Source organism: Nannobrachium achirus, assembly GCF_963921795.1.
Source record: "Nannobrachium achirus genome assembly, chromosome: 10".
Lineage (NCBI taxonomy): Eukaryota > Metazoa > Chordata > Actinopteri > Myctophiformes > Myctophidae > Nannobrachium > Nannobrachium achirus.
The window spans coordinates 58,114,027-58,136,627 of record NC_137819.1 but is presented as its reverse complement, the minus strand read 5'-3'; the positions used below and the strand labels follow the sequence as shown (position 1 = coordinate 58,136,627).

The following is a 22,601-nucleotide window of genomic DNA, read 5'->3' as shown; positions in this document are numbered from 1 at the left end:
ACGCACGCACGCACGCACTCACGCACACGCACGCACGCACACGCACACGCACACGCACGCACGCACACACACACAGAGCTGGTTAAACATGTTGCCCCATGCTAGATGCAGAATAGATATGCCTCATGCTAGATGCAGAATAGATAGTAGTTACACCATAAAAATGGTAATATACAGCATATGATTTGTGAAAGTGACAAACGGGCTTCACAGTTGTGTCAGGTGTGTTCATATGCTAATGGTGATGCGATTTCAGATCAATTGCTCCAGCCACTGAGGAGAAACGCTGTGACAGACACTCAGACACTCAGACATTCGCAAAATTATAGTATAGATAGAGCCTGCAAACACAATTTAGTTTCTGTTTACACACGGCTTCCTTCACAGGCATAATCTTAATAACTCAAAGACGTTATTTTGACAACCACAACTGTGTGTCTATTGCCAAATTGGACTAATATGTCCGATATTAGGACATGTTATGCGTTAATAATACATCATGCTTAACCCGTTTACATAATGTAAGATAACCATGAAGCACAAGCTGATGGGCAGAAGCAACAGAGTTGTGGAGGAGCAGTAGATGTAAGGATAGAGGGAGTTGGCAGGCCCGGATTTATATGACATGAGGCCCCTGGGCAAGGGGAAATAAAGAGGCCCTCGTGCGTGTGCAAAAGCTTTCAGAGCAGCTACATGGAGTGCGGCCAGCAGAGCAGAAGCTCTCAATGTTATTACCATAATAAAACAAAATGTACAGTAACTAAACACAAATATCACTTTATTTGGATTGCAATACTTTAAAATGTACATTTTTTTTTTCTTTTTTCTTTTTCTTTTTTTTCTTTTTTGGGCACGTGCCCACCCTTGCCCAATGGTAAGTCCGGCCCTGGGAGTTGGAGAAAGAAAGATGAGAGTTCAGTGTTAAAACCCAATGGATCAACAGTATTAGTCAATACTCCTCCGCCCGGCACACGTTGTGTTGACTTGATTAACCACTGTGTGTGTGCGTGCATGCATGTGTGTGTTGTTGCGTGCGTGTCCATGTGGGTGTGTGAGATGTGCATGTGGGTGTGTGAGTCTGGCTGTGTTGTAGTGGCACAGTGACACCTCGTAACTCAGAGACATCAACTTGAAATGCAACACATTACACACACACACGCACACACACACACACACACACACACACACACACACACACACACACACACCCACACACACATATGGACATGCACATGCACTACGGGACCAATTAATGAGACTCTGATCGACTAACCAATAAGGCGTAGGAAGCGATCTGTCCAACATTGCCTTCCACACCAATCATAGGATGCCACTCAGTGTAATGTCACCACAACAGGCGCTTAAAGCTGATATACTATATGTAGTTTTCTGCTGACATAATGTATATTTCCAAATGATCACCCGGGGGCAAACAGCCGCCGGGCACCAAATGGGTACCCGCCGGGGGTCTGACACAGTTTTGTGCATCAACCACCATTCAAATGGACGTGAATAAGTATCGCAAACAGCTGCCGGGCACCATATACCAGCCGGGGGTTCAAATCAATTTAGCAAATTAAGCGTCCGGGCGATTCATTGGAAATATGCGGTCGGTAAGCAGATTTTTTTGCTGTTGCTTTTTTTTCCTAGTAGGCAGTTTAAGAAAACTGCCTACAGTATACTAGTAAGACACCTCAGGGTGACATCTGGCCAGTGATGTGTATCGGACCAGTTGCACCAGACCCTTGCATGATAGTCAACAATGTGATGTCTCAACATGCCCATATATGGGCATTATTACCAAATATGGGCATTCCCAGAGGAACATCAAGCCAGACATCAGAGTGACATCAGAGCATGATGTCAGAGCGACAAACCCATAGAACCACAGACAAACCCATAGAACCACAGACAAACCCATAGAACCACAGACAAACCCATAGAACCACAGTGTCAGGCGTGACACTGTGCCCTTACGATCGATGTAAATCAGAGTACTCGCTGCACACGTTTATGCAATACCCGTTGTAGTACCCTTTGTGTACCCATTCTCAGAGTACCCAATGTGATATCCTGCAGATATGGGGCCCCTGACGTAAGGAATTGACGTCATGTTGATAACGTACATTAGCATACGTGAATGGCTGCCGCTTACATTAGACACAGCGGCACAAGCGTTATACAAAGCTGAGCCAATCAGTGAGGCAGATGGCTCGTGTTGGCCAATCAGGGATGCTGTTTTCCAATTGGGACGCTGATGCTTATGTTTTTTTGTTTGATGTGTGGCCAGCAGCATAACCAATCACAGATGAATATTGGCGGCACACTGCTTTTGTCTTATCCGCTTTACTTTCTCTGTTGTTGTTGTTGTTGTTTCACGGAGGAACCAAAGTGTTCCCCACACGCACAGGAGACCTTAATGACAACAGGGGGTCTTAAAGCTCTTCCTTCTTGGCTGCCAACACGATTTGCTTTAGGGCTAAGCATGCTGTCTTTGTAGGGTCCTGTCGAGCATGTTTTTTATGTTGTTCTCCCATAATCTGTTTGTGAGGGAATTTGGAAGTATTTTTTCTTTTTCTTCTTTTGCACCAGGTCGGTAGACTGCTGTATGCCTTGTACCAAAATGGTTCAGTACAAATACTTGTACCATTGTCCCCCTAACACGCATCACGCTGTGACACGTGCCACACACACGCACACATTCACCTACTGAGAAACACACATGCATGCACGCACCCACACACTCACACACTCACGCTCTCACTCACTCTGGGTGTGAGATGCACTCTATCTCTATAAAGTTTTGCACTCGATATTAATGGTGATTTTCCCATTTATTTTATTGTGAGCTATGAATTTAAAGGAGCTATAGTCAACTTTTTCATTGTAGGGCCGACACTTTGTTTACATCCTAGTCTATAGACTAGAATGTAAACAAAGTGTTGGTCTGACAATGGCCAAAATGATTATTTTATCATTATTTTACGCTTTTTGTGGTAATTTTTGAATAGAAACACATATATGAAGCTTATTTTTTTATAAAATATTTTCAAAACATTATTTTTATTTTAGCATCCGTTTTTCAAGAAAAAGTTGACTATAGCTCCTTTTTCACAACCTCATGTTTATTTACCTTAGTAAAAGGTTATTTGGAGGGGGACTTATTTTTTGAGCGGTGCAAGCGCTCCCATGATTGACCAAGTGTGTGTATGTCCCTACATGTATGTACTGTATGGCTCTATGTTTGCCTTATACTCCTACGCTTCGTATGAGTAGTAACAGCCGCAATACCGCTGGGTGACCAAGTGGCGCTGTTGAACAGCCTTGACATTAATGGACAACAGAATTATTCCTATAGACGGGTTTCTGGTCCACGTCACACTGATGGGTCGGTACCAAAATTAGCCAATAAATAGAAACCATGCAGCGCTCCCCAAAACAACAGGTTTGGGGATTGGTGGGAATTGATTACATGATACATTCAGCTGTGCATTTAGTCTCAATGTTTGTAAACAAGAAACCGGTCAACAGAAGAATTCATATAATTTAACACTGCTCAAAGGCACTGCTCCCTTCACACTGGGTGTGATTTTTCAATTACTTTTTTCATTTATTTAATTGAATAATTACTTTTTTCATTTGTTTAATTGAATAATTACTTTTTTCATTTGTTTAATTGAATAATTTTCCAAAGAAATCGCAAAAACGCATTAGAAGGACAATATCAGTCATCAGAACCAAGAGCGGGTTTTTTCCATACATCCATCATGGTTAAAATGTTGTTGAAGTTACAATGGGTTTGTAAAGGATAAAAATGATAAAATGAATATCGAATATCTAAATAGATACTGAATCATGCAACTTAAAAACTGTCTGGAACTGAGTCGATATAAAATGAACCCAAACTAAAGTTTGAAAGTGAAATATCCCTTTAAGTCGACAAACGTGTGCATGTGACGAGGGTGTGGTACGTAGTGCCAGTCAGTGTAATCTAATATGCTCAGGTGTCAATATGGTTGTACGCAAGGTTTTGTGGGTGCAGTGTGCGCACACGTGTGCTTCCTATTGTATATTATTTATGAGATTCACTGTGAGTGTTCCTTCTCACACAACATGGGGTCCTTCCACACCCAGCACTAACAGATGGTACACGAATACACAAACACACACTGTATTACAGGTGCATTTGTGGCCACTTTTTTTTTTTTTCACAGAGTTAAATGAACACTCACATTTTTGCTGTGTGCGCAGGTGCACACAGAAACCGCTAGCGCTTATGTTCCATGTACCTGCCCATCCTATCCAGGGACATGCAGAGAATGTTAGAGAGGCAGGGGCTGACATTTCTTAAAGGGCCTTTTGGTGAAAATATCGAAAATAACAGACCTCCAAGCTCACAACGCATCGCACTGCGGCGCGTTGTGAGCTTGGAGGTCGGCTATTTTCGATGCTTGATTTCTACACCGAGAGGGCAATTCTTTCAACATAAGATGCTGCATTATAGTTCAGGAGAGTTTGGACAAGGCAATTCTCTTGAATGCTGCCTTCAGTTATGGCATGGAAAGAGGACATTTGTATTTCTTTCACCATAGTAAAAATCACACCCGTGTGAAGTGGAGCTGTGTGTGTGTGTGTGTGTGTGTGTGTGTGTGTGTGTGTGTGTGTGTGTGTGTGTGTGTGTGTGTGTGTGTGTGTGTGTGTGTGTGTGTGTGTGTGTGTGTGTGTGTGTGTGTGTGGATCATGTGTACCGATTTTTGTGACATTTGAAGAAAATATGTAGGAAAAGGAGCAAAAAGTGTGTTTTGGAGAAAATTCAAGATGGCGGAAAATCTATCATGGCGCAAATGGGCGTGGCCTATATGGGGAGATGCGTCATGACCCAAGGAATCCAGGGAAAAAATATTTTTAATTTTCCGACCTACGGTTCAAGAGTTACAGGCCAAAACGTAAAGTGGGGTGTTATGGCGCCACCATGCGGCCAAATGACACAATTATTTTTTATTTAATCCTTGAAATCATTATGAACCTCCTCTCCAAGTCTTGAAACTCTAGCCCCTATGGTTTGCGAGAGACAAATAATTGAATGTGAGTTTTTGCGATTCCCATTATAAGTCAATGGGGAAAATTAATTCACTAATAAATTAATATCAATTAAACTATAGAACCTTTCTCTTAGAAAAGTAATAGCCCACGATTCCCGAGTAAGCCGTTAGATTTGACATATGGCGCGAGTGTGTGGTGGCAAAACTGTGGGACTAGTGGCGTGCCGAAGTTTAGGAAGTTCAGGCTACATACAGACACACACACAGACAGACAGACAGACACACAGACACACAGACAGACCCACACGGCCACGTATAGGGAGCCTGTGCTTCACACAGCTCCAAAAACTGCATTCATGGTCTGGAGAGGGCACTTTTTACAGGCGGATAAAAGGGCAGGGGCTCAAGCCCCCTTTGATGTCTGTATGTGCACGTGCCTGATCCGTTTATTAAAACTTTTTCTCTCTCTCTCTCTCTCTCTCTCTCCCTCTCTCTCTCTCTCTCTCTCTCTCCAGACCCCTGCTGTGTGTGGGCCGGCTTGCTGTCCAAGGGAGATGATTCCACATGAAGTGCAGCGCGCTCGCCCCCCCACCGCCCTGGGAGGAAGCAGCAGGTGTAGCGCAGAGGCTCTCCTCTCTCCTCCTCTGCCCCGCTGAACTCAAGCCCTCTGACGCCAAGGACCACACCGCTCCTCCACCGCTCCTCCCCCCCCCCAGTCCCTCTTTCATCCCTCTAATCCATCCTAACGGCCTCTCTTCTTTTAGGAGAGCCTCCGTCTCCCTTTTGTCATCGCAGCAAATTCCTGTAAATCAGCGGGCTTAGGGTTGAGTCTGTCAGAGAGAGAGAGAGAGAGAGAGAGAGAGAGAGGAGCAGGGTAATAGCTGAAAGAGAGAGAACAAAATAGCTAGATAGAGAGAGAGAGAGAGAGAGAGAGAGAGAGAGAGAGAGAGAGAGAGAGAGAGAGAGAGAGAGAGAGAGAAGCAAGGAAGAGAAGGAAGAAAAGGAAAATAGAAAGTGACATAACGAAACAGGAAAGTGAACCAAAGTGCCAGGCCAGAGAGGAACAGAGAAATAGGGTCAGCTGTGAACGTTAACCAAAAAAACAGACAAAAAGCAAGTGCATATAGGGAGAGAGAGAGAGAGACAGAGGGACGACAACCATGAAGTCCAACCAGGAGCGCAGCAACGAGTGTCTGCCGCCGAAGAAGAGGGAGCTGGCGGCGAGCACGCTGGCGTCAGAGGAGCGGCCCCTGGCCATGGCGCCGGCCACCGACAGCCAGCGCACAGAGAACCTGGCGTGGCTGGCCAGCGTGGCCGGCGGGCTGGAGAGCGGCGGCGGTAGCGGCGGCCCGCGGCACCGGGGGAGCGGCGGGGGGGAGTCCACAGAGGGGCTGCGGTACAAGCCCCTGTGCTCCTCGGTGTCGTCGGACTCCTTCTCCTCGTCCTCCTTGTCCTCCCTGAGGCTGGTCACGTCCCTCCCCACCGTCTACACCTCCCCCGTGGTCTCTCAGGCCACGGTGGGCGGGGCCATCCATTACACCCAGCTGCCGCCCAACCTGCAGTTCATCGCCTCGCCCTACCCCGCCCCCTACGCCGGCTACATCTCCTCCATCTCCTCGCAGCTGCTCCCCCCTCCCCCTCCCCCTCCGCCCCTCTCCTCCTCCTCCTTCCTCCCTCAGAGATCCTCCTCGCACGCAGAGATGGCCTTCTCCTCCTCCTCCTCCACTGCTCCTTCCCAGTCCTCCAAGTACGACCAGCAGCGAGCGTCCATGCAGGCGCGCGCCTCCATGCCCCCGCCCCCCACGGACGCCACCCCCCACCACCCCCACCACCACCACCACCACGGCCCCCCGTCCGCCCTGAGCGCGGCCCCCCGGACCGCGCCGTCGCCCCACCACCAAGGGGGCGCTCCGCTGCCGCCCCTGCCCCTGCACCCCCACCACACGCTGGGCCACAGCATGTCTCACGTGGTGCTGCAGTACGCCGACGGGCCCTCCAGGAAAGAGGACGGGGGACCCCGACCGCGGGAGCTCCTCAACGGCGAGGGGGGCAGGCGCTTCGGTGCGTCCCCCGAGTCTGGCCTGTCCAAAGCGGGGAGCAAATCGCGGGACAGTCCGTCCTGCTCGTCCTCGTCGGCCTACGAGGTCCGTCAGATGGCTCCGCCTTCGGACTACGCTACCCATGATCCCTCAGGGTTTAGAACTTCTGTCATGCTGATGCCCAATAGCCACGGGGACCACCAGCTGGCGCCCAGGGCCAGCCCGGACAGGCTGCCACCCTCTGCTCCCACGCATCTGGAGAAAGGTGGCATCATCATGGGCAAACCTGTCAATCGCACCCCCTCCTCCTCATCGTCCTCCTCCACTGCTTCGTCCGGCTCCCCGTTTGCGTTCCCGTCCCCGCTGAGCGTCGACAGCCTGAGGGCCGGCGTCGCCACAGTGTCTCCTCACACCGTTATCCACACTACCCACAATGCCACAGAGCCATACTCAGTGGGCCTCCCCTCCACCAGTATCTACCCAGTCCCACAGCCGCCTCTCATTGGCTACCTTGCGGGGGGCGGTGGAGGCCAGCAGCAACCAATCAGCTACCAAACTGGACTACCGCAGCACTTGCTCATTCCTGGGGCGCAGCCGGTCATCATCCCAGTTAGTGGGGGCAGCGTGGCCACCCTGGAACCTTCCTCGTCCCATGTGACGGCGTCCACCCAAGCCTCACCTTTCCCTGCCACGCTCCAACACGCCTACATCACCACTAGCGCCCCCAAAGGAGAAACGCTGGAGAGTTCCGGCGTCCCATACCACCACCACCACGGCCCGGCCGGGGCAGTGATCCAAGCCCAGCTACACCTGCCGGTGGTCCCTGCTCCACCAGGGCTGGTGGGACCTGCTCCTCCTCCAGCCTCTGGCGCGGGCACAACGCCCTCCATGCCCCCGTACTTCATCAAGGGTTCCATCATCCAGCTGGCGGACGGAGAGCTGAAGCGCGTGGAGGAGCTGAAGACGGAAGACTTCATCCAGAGTGCAGAGATCAGCAGCGAGCTGAAGATCGACTCGTCCACCGTGGAGCGCATCGACGGGAGCCACACGTCGCCCAACTTTGCCGTGGTTCAGTTTTCCGTTGGCGAACACCGTGCCCAGGTGATTTAATTTGATTTAACTAAAAAAGTTACAGTATGTACGTATGTTGCTGTTCAGAAAAGTAATGAATATAAAGTCATTTATTTTACACTCATAAAAAACTTTATTTACTACTTTAACCCTCTAGGCCAGGGGTGGGCAACTTTGATGATGACTCCACAATGCATATACAGTCAAAAATAGCAAAGTGCGGCGCGTTTTGAGCTTCTAGATCGTCTATTTTTGAAAAGTAACATTTTTATTAATGCATTTATATGTTCTTATTAACTTTATGAAATTAAATACAAATACATTGGACATAAAAAAAGACTATAGGCTAAATTGACCAGAATACCCCAGGGGTGCTAGGCCCCCTCCTTTTTTCCCCTCTACACTAAATATCTTTGCTGAAAATAGCTGATCTACAAGCTCACACCGCAACATGTCGTCATGAGCTTGTAGATAAACTATTTCCACCGACTGTTCAACCCCAGAGTAGGATGCTAGGTCTTGCATAGTTAAAGGTTTTGTCTATATGAGCTAAACAAGAAGACTTCAAACAAGTCATCTAAGAACGTCATTAACCTCTGTGGTTGATGCCATATGACAAGTTTCCATATTACACAAGACACAACTCAGCCCAACCCAACAACCTCAAAGGGCTCTTCTTATTCCATCTGTAATTATTTTCAATGCACAAGGATGACAATCATGCAACATGCATGTTCTGTGAAGGAGCTTCAAAGACACTCTGAGATGAAGGAATAGAAGCGAGTCACTCTAATTATTATGTATTTATATGCATAAAGCTTCAAGAACACTAGGGACAGATGCAACAGGAATAACCTAACAGCTCCCCTGCATGCTCATCTGAGCTATCTGAGCAGCCATCTGCTGGATGAAGCAGACCCCTCCCCTGCGGACCAGAATGTGTCTGCACTTCCGCAAGTCGTTGGGTGCTTGTAGATCATCTGTTTTCACTAGTTCACTAGTTCATTTTTTAAATGATAAATACAAGGGAAAATTCAGGGAAAAGGCTCTACGGATGGCATAATTGGTCGGTATGTTGGTCAGTTCAAACCACTTTGGTTCCAGGGACAGTAGAATTGTAGAACTTTATCGATCTATAAATGCATGAAACCTTTGTCTGATAATAACTTGGGCACCGTCTAACCGATTGACTTCGCAGCTGCGCAGCGTCGCGTCGCGGTATCGGCGCACGTTAAGTGCCGCGCGGTAACCCCAACTGGATGCGGCGCGCTGCCATAGCACATCCATTTCCCCTGGTGGGGAGAACCATGGGAGAACATGTTCACCGCGCGGCAACGCTGGAAAAATAGAACAGCGGCGTATCGGCGCGGCAGGCGAGGCGGCAGACCCGCGGCTGTGTGCGGCTGACGGCGCCGGTGTGGGTTAGTTCATTGAAAATAATGGGGCTGTATTTTTTGACGCTCCGCCTACGCGTCGCCTCCGCGTCGCCTCCGCGTCCAGTGTGTGTTCCCCTTAATGGGGAGCCAATCAGATAGGGGGGAAAGGATGACATCACGATATCAAGGTATCGTGATGTCTGATTGGGTGAAGGGTGACATCAGATGATGAGAAAAATAGACAAGAACTAGAAAGTAGAAAAGATGCAATTGGAAATTGCAAGTGTGGTTGCTGATGGTTGCTGACGTGACTATATTCTGCAGAAAGCTAACTTAAGCTAGCTTCAACTGTCTTGTGAAGCTCGACCAATTGATTCCCTATTGATTCCCACTCCCATTGATTCCCTACTGATTCCCACTCCCATTGATTCCCTACTGATTCCCACTCCCATTGATTCCCTACTGATTCCCACTCCCATTGATTCCCTACTGATTCCCACTCCCATTGATTCCCTGTCAGACAGATATAGTCTGGATAGCCAGAATGTCACGTGAAGTTTGATAAAGGTGATCTATAAAGGTGATAGTCTGGATAAAAGTGTATGGTGAAATAAATAAAGTAGCACTAGTACTAGCACTAGTACTATAGTGTGTTGCCCCTGTTGGGCAGCCACACTAACTATAGTCACTAATAATAAACTTTATGGTGATGTAAGTATCGTCTTCCCTGATTGCCCAACCCAAACTGCGCGCACACACACTGTATTTGTTGGCATGGTTACAGAGTTACAGTTGTCTGCCATGGGCACTAACCTGCATTAGTCAAACTTGCACATTGTCAGTAGAATATTGCTGACGCCAGCATCAGGAATGTCAAGTTGCGGTAGGTGACAGTTTATGCTCACAATAATTTGGAATCTCTGCTGGGGAATGACGTTAGCGCCTGCCTGCGTGTACTGTAACTGAGAGCAAACTGGGAGCACGGGGTAGCTCTATGCCGCAGACTAGCAGGGGTCTTCAACAGGGGGTCCGCGACCCCTAGGGGGTCCGCGGAGGTACTGTAGGGGGTCCTAGAAATTATTGCTTAAAAAAAAAAAAAAAAAATGTTTTTTTTTTTTTTCCACATTTATGTTAAAAAATAAATCATGATTCTATCCATTTTGAATAGCTTGAATACATGATTACTATGCAATTGACAGATTGTTGATATTATTGACATTGGTTCTCAGTTAATAAGTAGTATGTTTAGAAATGGTAGTGGTACGGCCCACCCTGCTCGCTGTACATGTTTAAAATAAAAAAATATGTCGTAGCCCCGACCCACCAACCCCACGAGGTGGTAGGGGGTCCCTGCTCCATCTCCCCATCAGTTTGGGGGTCCCCGGCCTGAAAACGTTGAAGACCCCTGGACTAGAGGCCTTAGTCCAGGGACGTGCTGGCCATTGGGAAAAGCGGGACAACTCCCGAACGGCCGGTTCATTCCCGGCCGGTCCAGGAAAAAATGTAACTGTTTGCACTAAAGTAAAAATTAAACTGTTTGCACAAAAGTAGTGAAAACAGCAGATCTACAAGCACACAACGCCTCGCGGTGCGAGGCGTTGTGTGCTTGTAGATCGGCTGTTTTCACTATAGTTTAAATCATTTTTAAAATGCAAAATGCAAAACAAACGGTTTTGGACATACAAGGTTTCCACCTGACAACAACGAAATATAACTCATGTAATTGGCCCACTGGCTTGTCACTTTGTCACAAATCTTTGAGTAGTAGTGCTATAGAGAGAGATCTCTCTCTATAGCGCGCAATGAGGGCCTCTCCAACTCTTTTTTTCCCCGGGCTGAATCAGGGGCCCAGCACGTCCCTGTTATCCTGCCATCAGTTTGTTTGGATGCTGCTGATGTACAGTATACAGAAAAGTTTCTGTGCTACCTCTCTCCCAAATCATCCCGCTCCTCCCTCCCTCCCTCCCTCCCTCCCCTCCCTCTTGGAGGGTCTGTGCTAAAGCCTAAATAATCGACTGCATCTGTCCAGGCTGTGAGTCTGCTGCCCACACAGCCTGCCTAACCATTTCTCCCACCCACGCCTGGTCTTTGATACCGCACCCTGCTAGAGCTGACCATCTTTCAAAGAGTCTTCTGACTTATCTCTCTGCTTATTCTCCAGTGGCTTCTCTTGGTTTTCTTTCTCTTTTTCTTTTTTTGTTGCTATTTTTTTTTACATCAGCTCGTACTGTACTTGGAGGACTCAAACTGTGAGAAGTTGAGACTTATATAACCCATTTAGACCGGGTACGCATTATTACGCAATATTTTATGCTTTAACTATTAAAAAATAGCAGATATACAAAGCTCACAGCCGCGCTGCGATCTTGTAGATCTGCTATTTTTGAAAAATCGTGAAAATTTGAATTTTAGAAGTGCCTTTTAAATCCTTCTAAGGCTTTTTTTTTTATTATTTACTGAAAAACCTACCGGTATATTTCTATGTCAGTGGTGCTCAAACCTTTTCATGTCAAGGACCCCCAAAATGATATGTATTTGGCCATAGATCCCCATCTCAAAATATGTTGGTCCAAGGACCTCCCAGAAGCAAAATTTGAGTTACAAATGTTCACTTTAAAAAATACATTTATTCAAAGATTTGCAAACATTTTCATGACTTTTCAAAAATAGCAGATCTACAAGCTCACAGATGTGAGCTTAAATCATTAAATAATTCTATGTCTAAATGGGATAATACAGGAGGGAGAACACTATGAAGTTTGCTTCTTGCAGTCATATTGTTCTTGACATTGTTCTCTCTCTCTCCCTCGCTCGTTGGTTTGTTCTCTCATTCAGCCCACTCCACTTCATTCGCTGCCTGCTCCTTTCATCTCCCTCTACATCTCTCGTTCTTTGCCTCCCACCTTCTCATTCTTATTCTCTCCTTTTCTCTCTCTCTCTCTTTCATTCTCCCTTCACTCTTCTCCTTTTTCCCCTCCCATCTTCAAATGCTCTTTTCCTCTTTACTTTTCTACCTTGTTGCTTTGTCTTCCTTTATTCCTCCGTACAGTCTATCCATCCAGATCATGTCCTCATTAATAAACATTTCTTTATGGTGATATGCTGCTTGACCCTACCGCAGAATCCGGTGCTATTGATCTTGCCGCTGTAATTGATAGATATAGGAATTGGGCTGGCATCCCTTTGTACGGCACTAGACTGGCTGTCATCTCGCCTGCCAAACCTGTGACTATGTTTATCCTCTTTACGATTATCTGTAGGGCGCTTCAAGGCTTGGCTTGCCCTTCAAAGTGCGGTCCCAAAGGTTTTGCAACCTTCATCCCGTGATTAGTGTAATCTATTAAATCATTTAAATCTGTTTGTGACGATTAATTGTATAAGTCCTTTATATTCAATCACATGGCGAATAGCGAAAATAGCAGATGTGCAAGATATGCTATTATTGAAAATTTAGAACGTCTTTGGAAATGTTTTGAAATTTTGAATGTTCCAACCGACACAACGCCGGCAATGCCTCAAACGGACACTGCACTAGTTTGACTAAATGGTCGTTATACAAAATATACATACTTCACCAATAAGAACAAAGTTTGTCACAAGAACAGTGCTGGTGTAACTTAAAGATTCACTATGTCTTCATATTACCCAACTTTCATGTTCTTAAGTGTCAGTGTCACTCACTTTTACTTCACCAGGCAATTGAGGCTTTCATGGCCCAATGTGCTTCCATGACATCATATAGCGGCATGTGCTGTGACGTGCTCTGATTGATTCCAACCAAATTCAGTCAAGCATATCCTGCCCTTTGCACTCTGAGAGCCACCTGTTCAAGGGTGATTGGCTTCTCAAGTCCCGAAGAACCCTGTCTGTTTCTCTCACTATCTTGTCTTATAACAGAACCCAAACCAAAGAATATTTGCATATTTAATTATATTTATACTATATTTAACTCTTTTAGTGGCTTTCCCAAACTAGTTCGGGATTGTTAAATAGGGTATTGGTGTGCCAAAAGGCTGACCCAATCCCGAACTAGTTCGGGATTTTATAGAATATCACTTTAAATTATTAATCATTACCCTACCGTCGTCCGAATCCGTGCGTTAAGCCCTGGCCCGTGGATCACTTCCATTCGGCGATAACGTACACGCAAAGCGTGCAATCCTCCATAGGCTCCCATTCATTGTGCCTTTGTCAAGTCCCTTTTTCTCCAAATAATGTCGGAATAAAGCAGAAAATGCATCTTTTCATGGCCCAAACACATCACGTCACACGTTGAAACGTGTGACGTGCACGAAAACGTGCCCACGCGCAGGGAGGGGCTTCAGCGTTTACAATGTTAACCCTATGTTGGTGATATCTAGTGGGCATTAAATGTGTTAATAAATACTTTTTTTTGTTCTTTTTTTTCAGTTTTCAAATATTTATTTTGACCGAGGCTTAAAATATTTGTTATAAATATTTTCCAAAATCTCTATGGGCAAAAAATGAAAGGGGTTTCTATCTGTGGCACCACAGCCACTGCCACTGCAATGCCCTATTTCAAGAGTTATAAGCCAAAGCATACATCGTATTGGTGTGGTGCCACCACAGGTGTCTTCCTTGGCCTATTGGGAGTGTGCAAAGTTTAACACTGATCGGTCCAGCAATTTCCAAGATTAACTAGCAAGGTCGGACACACACACACACACACACACACACACACACACACACACACACACACACACACACACACACACACACACACACACACACACACACACACACACACACACACACACAGAGGGCAGAGTTAATGAGGTGTGGAGTAGGGATCTGGATATGGAGTTAAGTATAACTTAACCTTCAGTCTCATTCTCATGTTTGAACCCGTTTCGAACTGCGTCTAATGATGTTTCTATTGTTTGTTCTGCTTCTGTCCTCTCCCAGGTGTGTGTGGAGGTGTTGGTGGAATATCCTTTCTTTGTCTTTGGCCAAGGCTGGTCTTCATGCTGCCCAGACCGGACCACCCAGCTCCTGGAGCTGCCTTGCACCAAGCTCTCGGTGGGCGACGTCTGCATCTCCCTCACCCTCAAGAACCTGAAGAACGGCTCGCTGAAGAAGACCCAGACATTCGAGTTGACCGCTCCTGCTGCCGCCGCCGCCCCAGCCTCCTCCGGCCCCCACGGACTCCTCAAGCCCCCCAGAGCTGTCCCGGACGTCTCCAGGACCTGCAGTGGAGGGAATTCCAGGCACGGAGGAGAACAGCGGGAGAACGGCGTCAGCCAACGAGGGAGTGCCACAAGCGGCGGCGTAGGGGCGACCGGCGGCGCCGAGAACGGGGAACTCAGGTTTGACGAGAGAGGGTCGGTCTCGAAAGGTCAAGTCGCAGTCGGCAGCACGGAGGCTTCTTCCACCAGGAAACCGTCGGCCAGCCGCAAGCGGAGGTGGTCGGCTCCCGAGGGTAGGAAGGTGGAGAAAACGGAAGAGGAGCCCCCGTTGGTTCTGCCCAAACCTTCGTTCATCGCACACGAGCTGAAAGTCAGCATCGAGGGCAGGTCGAATATTGGGAAGTGAAGTGAAAATAGCTGATCTACAAGCACACAACGCCTCGCATCCACGAGGCGTTGTGTGCTTGTAGATCTGCTATTTTCACTAGGCTGGCTAATAAGCCTAGGAGATTTGGAAAAACTCAAACGGATTCTCAAAATAAATTTACGATTGCCCACATCTGTTTCATTTCTTTGTTTTCGCAATTGTATTTTTCTGTTAGTTTTCTTTTTTTTTTCTATCTTGAATACTGTACTGTAGAGGCAAAACCTACCATACATGTTATGACCTTACATTAAGTCCACATAGTTCATAACACATTTTGATAGATGGATTCGGTAATATGCAAGCAAGTAAATGGTGGTTGTCATGGTTTTTCATGAGGTGATCTTGAGCGAGGGAATTTACACGCTCGGATGTTTGTCGGCGGCTGCGTGGCACACTGAAGCATTGTTTGATGTCTCGGCTTAACTGGCTGCAGCTCTGGCAAAGTTTCTAAATTAGAAGTAGAGTTAGCTTTTTGAAAGTGAATCCACAACCTGTAGCAGCTATGGAGCTAGTCAGGAGAAAACCTGGACGGAATGATTCTCGTGCCACCAGTGGAAACAATAGCGACTTTAAGCTAGATGATTTTCAGGACGGCAACGCCAGGCAGACTACGGCTGTAATCGCCGTAGCGATCAAAATGGTTAAGCAAAGCCGGCGACGGGTTCCCACCCCTTTCACTGAACGCTTTGGTTCCCATGGCGACGCGTGCATGCAGCAGACGGAGTAGACGCTACGTGGGAAGGGACCTTCTGCCGTAGTAGAGACGGCTGGGGCGACGGCAGGTGTATCTATCGAGCGCGGATCATTTCCGATTACCGTTGTCATCTGCCGTTGCCGTAGCGAGCTTAAACTTGCTATTGTCACGTTGGGCCACAGAGGTCATATGATGCCAGATGATTCTGAAGTAGAAAGGATTTGTGGGAAAATAATAAGATAGTTGGATGTTCATTGTACGTGTGACTTAATCTGGAAGACAGTGGCTTTAGAAAAAGGTCAGTCTTAAGTTCCTGTCAACAGAGATGTACTTTGCAATTCACTTGTGTCATCAAGCTGTGCCAGACTTGATGTAGTGTCATCAGAGAATGCTGGTGTGCCACACCGCACAGACGGAACTCTTCCTTTGCTTGGTGAAGTTTGGTGAAACAACAGAGTCCTTGTCTTGACCCTTTTATTTAATTTTGTTTTATCTGACTCTTGTTGTTTTGTTTGTTCTTTTTTTCTAACTTTGTCCCCTTTATATATACATATAAAAACTATCTGCATCGGCAGCAGCATAGATCTTTTTTTTTTTCACTACTCTATACTACTCTACTCTAAAACCGTGATCTGGGGAGTCAAAGAGCCTCCGGATTGAACACCGTTAATGGGGTAAAGGTTGATGTAAATGTGATTTGAACTTATCTAACACAAACATTTACAAACACTGGGTTGACAAACTTCACTTTGAAAAGGACTTTTTTTTTTCTCCTTTTTTTTTTTGTTTTTGTTTTTGAGGAACATCACATGATGCAATCCTCGTCGTTTTTAGGTTTTGTTTTTTTTATTAAGAGAGGCTGTGTGAGCAAAATAGAGAGAAAATCTGCATAACTATGTCAGGTGTGAGGTGTGAAAAGAGTCAGGATGTTGGTTTTAAAGCACTTAACACACCTGTCTTACTCACCACGCGATCGACGCCACAGTCATATTTTTTTTAAATGTACGTCGTCTCTACATTTACGCAGTACTGTATGTTTCCTTTCTAGATTTAGTTTTTTTTTATTTCACGTGTTTCTTTCTAGACGAGAGGGGGAGGAGGTAGCAACAGCACTTTGGAAAGGGGAGGGGTCGTTAGGTAACGGGGGAGGGAGGGGGAGGGGTCCTGTGACGTCATGTGGTCACGTACATGGAAAGGGATGAATGTGAAAGGTATTACAGTAAGTACCAGACAGGTAGAGGACAGAAGACTGGGAAAGGCCACAATATGTTGTCAAAACGTGGGTTGTGCACTCTGAACCAGTGGTTCTCAACCTTTTCAGGCCGCGACCCCCAAAATAATCATATTTCAACTGGGGACCCGCCCACCCTGACGAGCACTAAGAGTTGAGGCATTACATTTTGTATAACACACACGGTTCTATTGTGAAAATAGCAGATGTACATGCTCAAAACGCTTCGCAACCCGAGGCGTTGCGAGCATGTATTTCTCGCAATTTCTTCCTCTAATATTTGACAATTTGGCCATTGTTTAATTTGTCATTTTAGAGGTATTAAAAAGTCCTTAAATTGTCACTTTAGAAATGTGCAGATATCCTCTATACACTTATACTGTATGTTGGTCTGCTTACTGTTGAGTGAGAAAACAATGTTAAGCTAAACATCGGCAGACCCCCCAAAATAATTTGGGGACCCCTCTAGGGGTCCCAACCCACAGGTTGAGAACCACTGCTCTAAACCAGAGGTTCTCCACCTCTATTCCCTGGGGGCCGATAGTTCCGCTGCTGGTTTTCCCATCCTATCGATTTGTTAACCTCTCTATTCTATACTTTGTGGAAAAAAAGTTAATATGCATATTTGGAACGGCCAGAAATAAGCAAGACGGGTTGAATACGTGCTTAAGTGTTGTTACCTGGTGTTCTAGTTCTGAACCAAATGAACCCTTTTGGGTTCATTTGGTTCCATTTTGTACACTGTCAGAGTTAAGGGGAGACCTTGAAATTTGCAAGTTTGAGAAACACTGACTTAAACAAAGCGCTGTGAAATGGAGAGCACGGCTCGGTGCCGCATTACACACAACCAACACGGTGGCGCTGTTGTCTCTTAGTCTGTCTGTTGTTGTTTGTTTCTACTCTGTGTGTGTAACAGTTAACCACTCCCTGATTAGAGAGCTAGAATGACAAAGGACACCAGGTGAATGTAATTAACTGTCTGGCAAGGATGGAAAAACCGGCCGTGTTCGTTGAGGACCTCGTCCGATCGTACAAGCTAGTGAACAGGGAAAGCTTTGGAATGTGCAGATTTAATTGTTTTCTTTTCCTTTTTCGTTGGAAAGTTTGTGAAACGTTGCAGGGAGGAACAGTGTGATGCTTTTTCACCAGACAGAGCAATGATCAGAAGCTCAGGCCATAGACGTTTGAAGGGTGTCATATTATATATATTATATATATATATGCTTGTGTGTATGCTAATGTTGATGGATGCTGGTCTGAGTATGTCTGCGTCGCGCGCGCGCGCACACACACACACACACACACACACACACACACACACACACACACACTCGCCCTGAAATTCCCACAATTTTGGACCCACAATTTATTTTTGTTGATACAAATTCAGAACTGATTCTTGAGCAAACAAACAAACAGCATTTGGTCAGTGCGTACTGCACACATATACAATCAATTCTCTAGTGTGTGTGTGTGTGCGTGTGCGTGCGTGCGTGCGTGTGTGTGTGTGGAGCCTATGTGTATAGGAAAATATGATATATAGAGAGAGTCCAGTGTTTGTACTTGGAGTTTCTACTTAAGAGAATCTTGCAATTTGCACATGAAGAGGAGGGAGTTATGTTGAAAGCCTGTTTTGAAATAGCCCTATTCTGAAATGACTCATACTGTACACCAATGAACACCAAACTATGGGAAACATTTTGAACTTTAGTCTGCTATTTTGTAACCAGCAGCACTTGTCAATAGTGCTTGTTTTTTTGCTTTGAAATCAAGAGACATTCAAGCAGTTGGATTGAATTGGCTTTTTAGTTTGTAGTTAATTTGAAACTTTCCACTCGGATGCCTGCGGGAAAAATACAGACAATTTTTAATCTTTAGGAATCCATGTAGCTCTGGAATTGGACAATCTGCGGGGCGTTTCTCTTCACCCCGCCTTTCATATAACTTGGCTTGAACAAGACAAGACCACAGACTGCAGCCAGGGACGTGCGGGACAACTCCCGAACGGCCGGTTCATTCCCGGCCGGTCCAGGCCGGCCATTAGGAAAAAAATTAAACTGTTTGCACAAAAGTAAAAATTAAACTGTTTGCACAAAAGTATTGAAAACAGCAGATCTACAAGCACACAACGCCTCGCACCGCGAGGCGTTGTGTGCTTGTAGATCCGCTGTTTTCACTAGTTTAAATCATTTTTAAAATGATAAATACAAAACAAACGGTTTTGGATATAAGGTTTCCACCCGACAACGACGAAATATAACTCATGTAATTGGCCCACTGGCTTGTCACTTGTCATGATCTGAAATGGCAAATCTTTGAGTAGCAGCAGCGCTATAGAGAGAGAGCTCTCTCTATAGCGCGCAATGAGGGCCTCTACAACTCTTTTTCCCGGGCTGAATCAGGGGCCCAGCACGTCCCTGACTGCAGCAAAGACCCCAGGGTTCCACTCTGAACATGGTCTGTGTTGAAATCCCATCTTTCTCTAGTGGTTACCTCCACAGGTGTACTAGCCTGGCTGGCCCAAACGTACAATACAATCCTTAAGAGTTCATTTGACTTTGAGGGTGTACAAATGTAACCAAGCTCTTGTGGGTCCATTTGGTTACATTTGTACTCTCTCTGTTACAAATGGATACATTAACACGGAGGATTTTGCTGAGAACGGAGCTCTACAACCCTCCAAATTTACTTTTATAGGGGATGGTTTTGGTCGGATGTGAGGCGGCATGTCTGAAAAGTACCTCGGAAGGCTATTCCAACAATGCTAGGAATGTCATTAAAAGGACGAATGGATTACAGAAAGGAAAATAGGAATGGCTTTAGTTCTGTATGTAGAGGTTTTGGACAGTCTTGTTGGTGACAGAGATGGTGGGGGAGGGGGTGGCTTTCAGCAAGCACACCCGTTGAGCCTCCTAATTGGTTTAATTTAGCCTAATTGGTGATTATTTAAAGCGCAGGGTGGTTTAATTTGGCTAGAAGTGTCAGTCGACTAACGTTGACTCTAAGAAGTGATATAGGATCAGGCGTACTTAGGAGCAAGGAGAGTAAACTGATATAATGGGATCTGTAGCTGGAGGTGATGGGAGGTTAGCAGATAGAGTGGTGGTAGGTGGTGGCCAGCTTAAATGGACGGATGGATGGATGGGTGGATGGCTGGATGGATGGCTGGGTGGATGGTGGTGTTGGGTGAATGAGTACACCCATATAAGGTTTGAAAATGCTTTATTTTTTTATGATAAAAACAGGGTTTCTCATCGTTTTGTCCCTTTCCTATGCTTTGAATTAGAAATAGAAGTAGGACTCTATTTGTGGTGTGTGTATGTGTGAGTGTATGTGTCTGTAAATAGTAACGTTTGCTTGACAGAGTGTGTTTCACGTGTGTGTGTGTGTGTGTGTGTGTGTGTGTGTGTGCGTGCGTGCGTGCGTGTGTGTGTGTGTGTGTGTGTGTGTGTGTGTGTGTGTGTGTGTGTGTGTGTGTGTGTGTGTGTGTACAGTATGTCCATTTTATTTTGTACTGACCTCCCTTCAACACAACAGATGGCTATCTAAACAAACACGTCAGACATTCAGACTTGATATAAAAAGTTTCAGGTCAGTTAAGAAAAACAGACGACACACGGCAGAACTAAAGCCAAATGACGCCTTGGCTACTTGAGAAAGCAATAGTACCCTGACTTTGAGGTACCCTGCATGATATACATACACATACACACTTAATCATTCCAATCACGCACTCTGCAATAACCATTAATAAACCATTAGTATTAGAACCAAAAAGAGATTCACTGTAGGTGAACACACACACACACACACACACACACACACACACACACACACACACACACACACACACACACACACACACACACACACACATGCACACACATGCACACACACGCACGTTTCAGCCCTTCAGAGTACATGGTCTTGTCATAGGTCTGAAACCATTACCTCTAGGAGCTCATACAAGTCCCCTACACACACACACACACACACACACACACACACACACACACACACACACACAAACACGCAGAGAAAGAGAGAGACGAACGCACATGTACACACAAAAGCTCCTTTATGCCATTTATTAACAAATGACATCTTAATCGTTACAGTCGTTGCCAGGCTGGTTGCCAGTTTTATTCAGGGAAGTGTTTCGTATATGCAGTAAAACTGATAAATGTCCCTCAAAACCCCCCTCTTGACAAGATGGTCAGGGTTATAAACTTTGCTGCCGGGTGTTTCTTGTCTATATGACAGAAGTATGGTTGAGTGGGAATGTACCGGGTAGTCGCGCATGTTGGGAACGGATTATGATCAAAATGCACCTGACATAACGGCAAACGTTTATTTTTTATTTTTTACTCTGCCCAGGTCTGCCTCGTTGCCACGTCTCCCGTAGTGACCTCGTTAACTTTATTTCAGGTACCCAATCATAGCCAGACAGCCTCACAAAGCCCCGCCCTCGAGGGGGTCACAGCAATCAATTTACATACAGTACCCTCTGCAACCGTTAGCTACCTTTCGATACAGCCTGGCCTGAACATGCCCCCTACACACACACACACACACACACACACACACACACACACACACACACACACACACACCACACTAAACATCATCCGTTCATATTTAGTCATTTTTCACCACATGCACAGTAATAACACAATCAAATAAGCCACAGTATTTGTATTCTGTGTGGAATTGCATGCTTGATGAGAGGTTTATAAAAGCAATTTGAAATAATACACAAAATCCACATAGTTTTGAGTGGGAAATCGTGGTAGGTTCGTGCAGGTTCCGAGGGTTTCTTGAAAGGTTTGATGTATTTCTATTTTTGTTTTGACTTTTCCAGAATAATCCCAGGTAGTCTCAGTCGAACCTTTGACCCCGTTGAAATGTAACCACAATGTGCAATACTATATTTCTTGTATTTCCCCTTTTCTGTGCCAAGTGTACCGTATGTAGCATACTAGTCCTACTCCAGTGTCCCTCGCCCTTGTTAATAACCCATGTATGTGTACGTTTATATGTGCAAATCTCTGCAAAGCTCAATTTATACTTGGTGTCATCATGATGGCGTGGCTCGCTGAATATATCGTCGTTGTCGGGTGAAAACCTTGTATGTCCAAAACCGTTCGTTTTGCATTTATCATTTTAAAATTGATTTAAACTAGTGAAAACAGCCGATCTGCAAGCACACAACGCCTCGCACCGCGAGGCGTTGTGTGCTTGTAGATCTGCTGTTTTCACTACTTTTGTGCGACGGCCTTGTATGATGAAGCAGGTCTTTACTTTGCGAAAGAACGTACACATTTGAAACTTGGAGATACAAGGTTTCCAGCCGACAACGACGATATACTATGAAAATCGGTTATTTTCAGTGAGCTGCATTTTGCATCGTGTAAGTATAAATTGGTCTCCCGACAGAGCGGGATGTTTTGAGCAAAAACCAATGGAACGATGGCTCATATCTTCCCATTTGTCTTTGCAGCGTAACTCATCCCTTTGTGTGTGTCTAGTCTACAGTATGTACCATATGTGCCACAATGTTGCGTCTTTGTGTGT

The 22,601-nt window shown here is 45.8% G+C and overlaps 1 protein-coding gene across 2 annotated transcripts in view; it reads left to right on the top strand.

The window, feature by feature from the left end:
* The window catches only part of atxn1a (ataxin 1a), a gene marked incomplete at its 3' end in the record, with an annotated part of 177,600 nt that extends 162,519 nt beyond the window's left edge, over positions 1-15,081 (top strand). For both annotated transcript variants that reach the window (XM_080734826.1, XM_080734827.1), the window contains exons 4-5: positions 5,558-8,182; positions 14,455-15,081. In XM_080734826.1, coding sequence (XP_080590952.1) covers positions 6,203-8,182; positions 14,455-15,081 — 2,607 coding nt within the window. In that variant the 5' untranslated portion in view covers positions 5,558-6,202. The remainder of the gene's footprint in view (positions 1-5,557; positions 8,183-14,454) is intronic.
* Between the last annotated feature and the right edge of the window lie 7,520 nt (positions 15,082-22,601).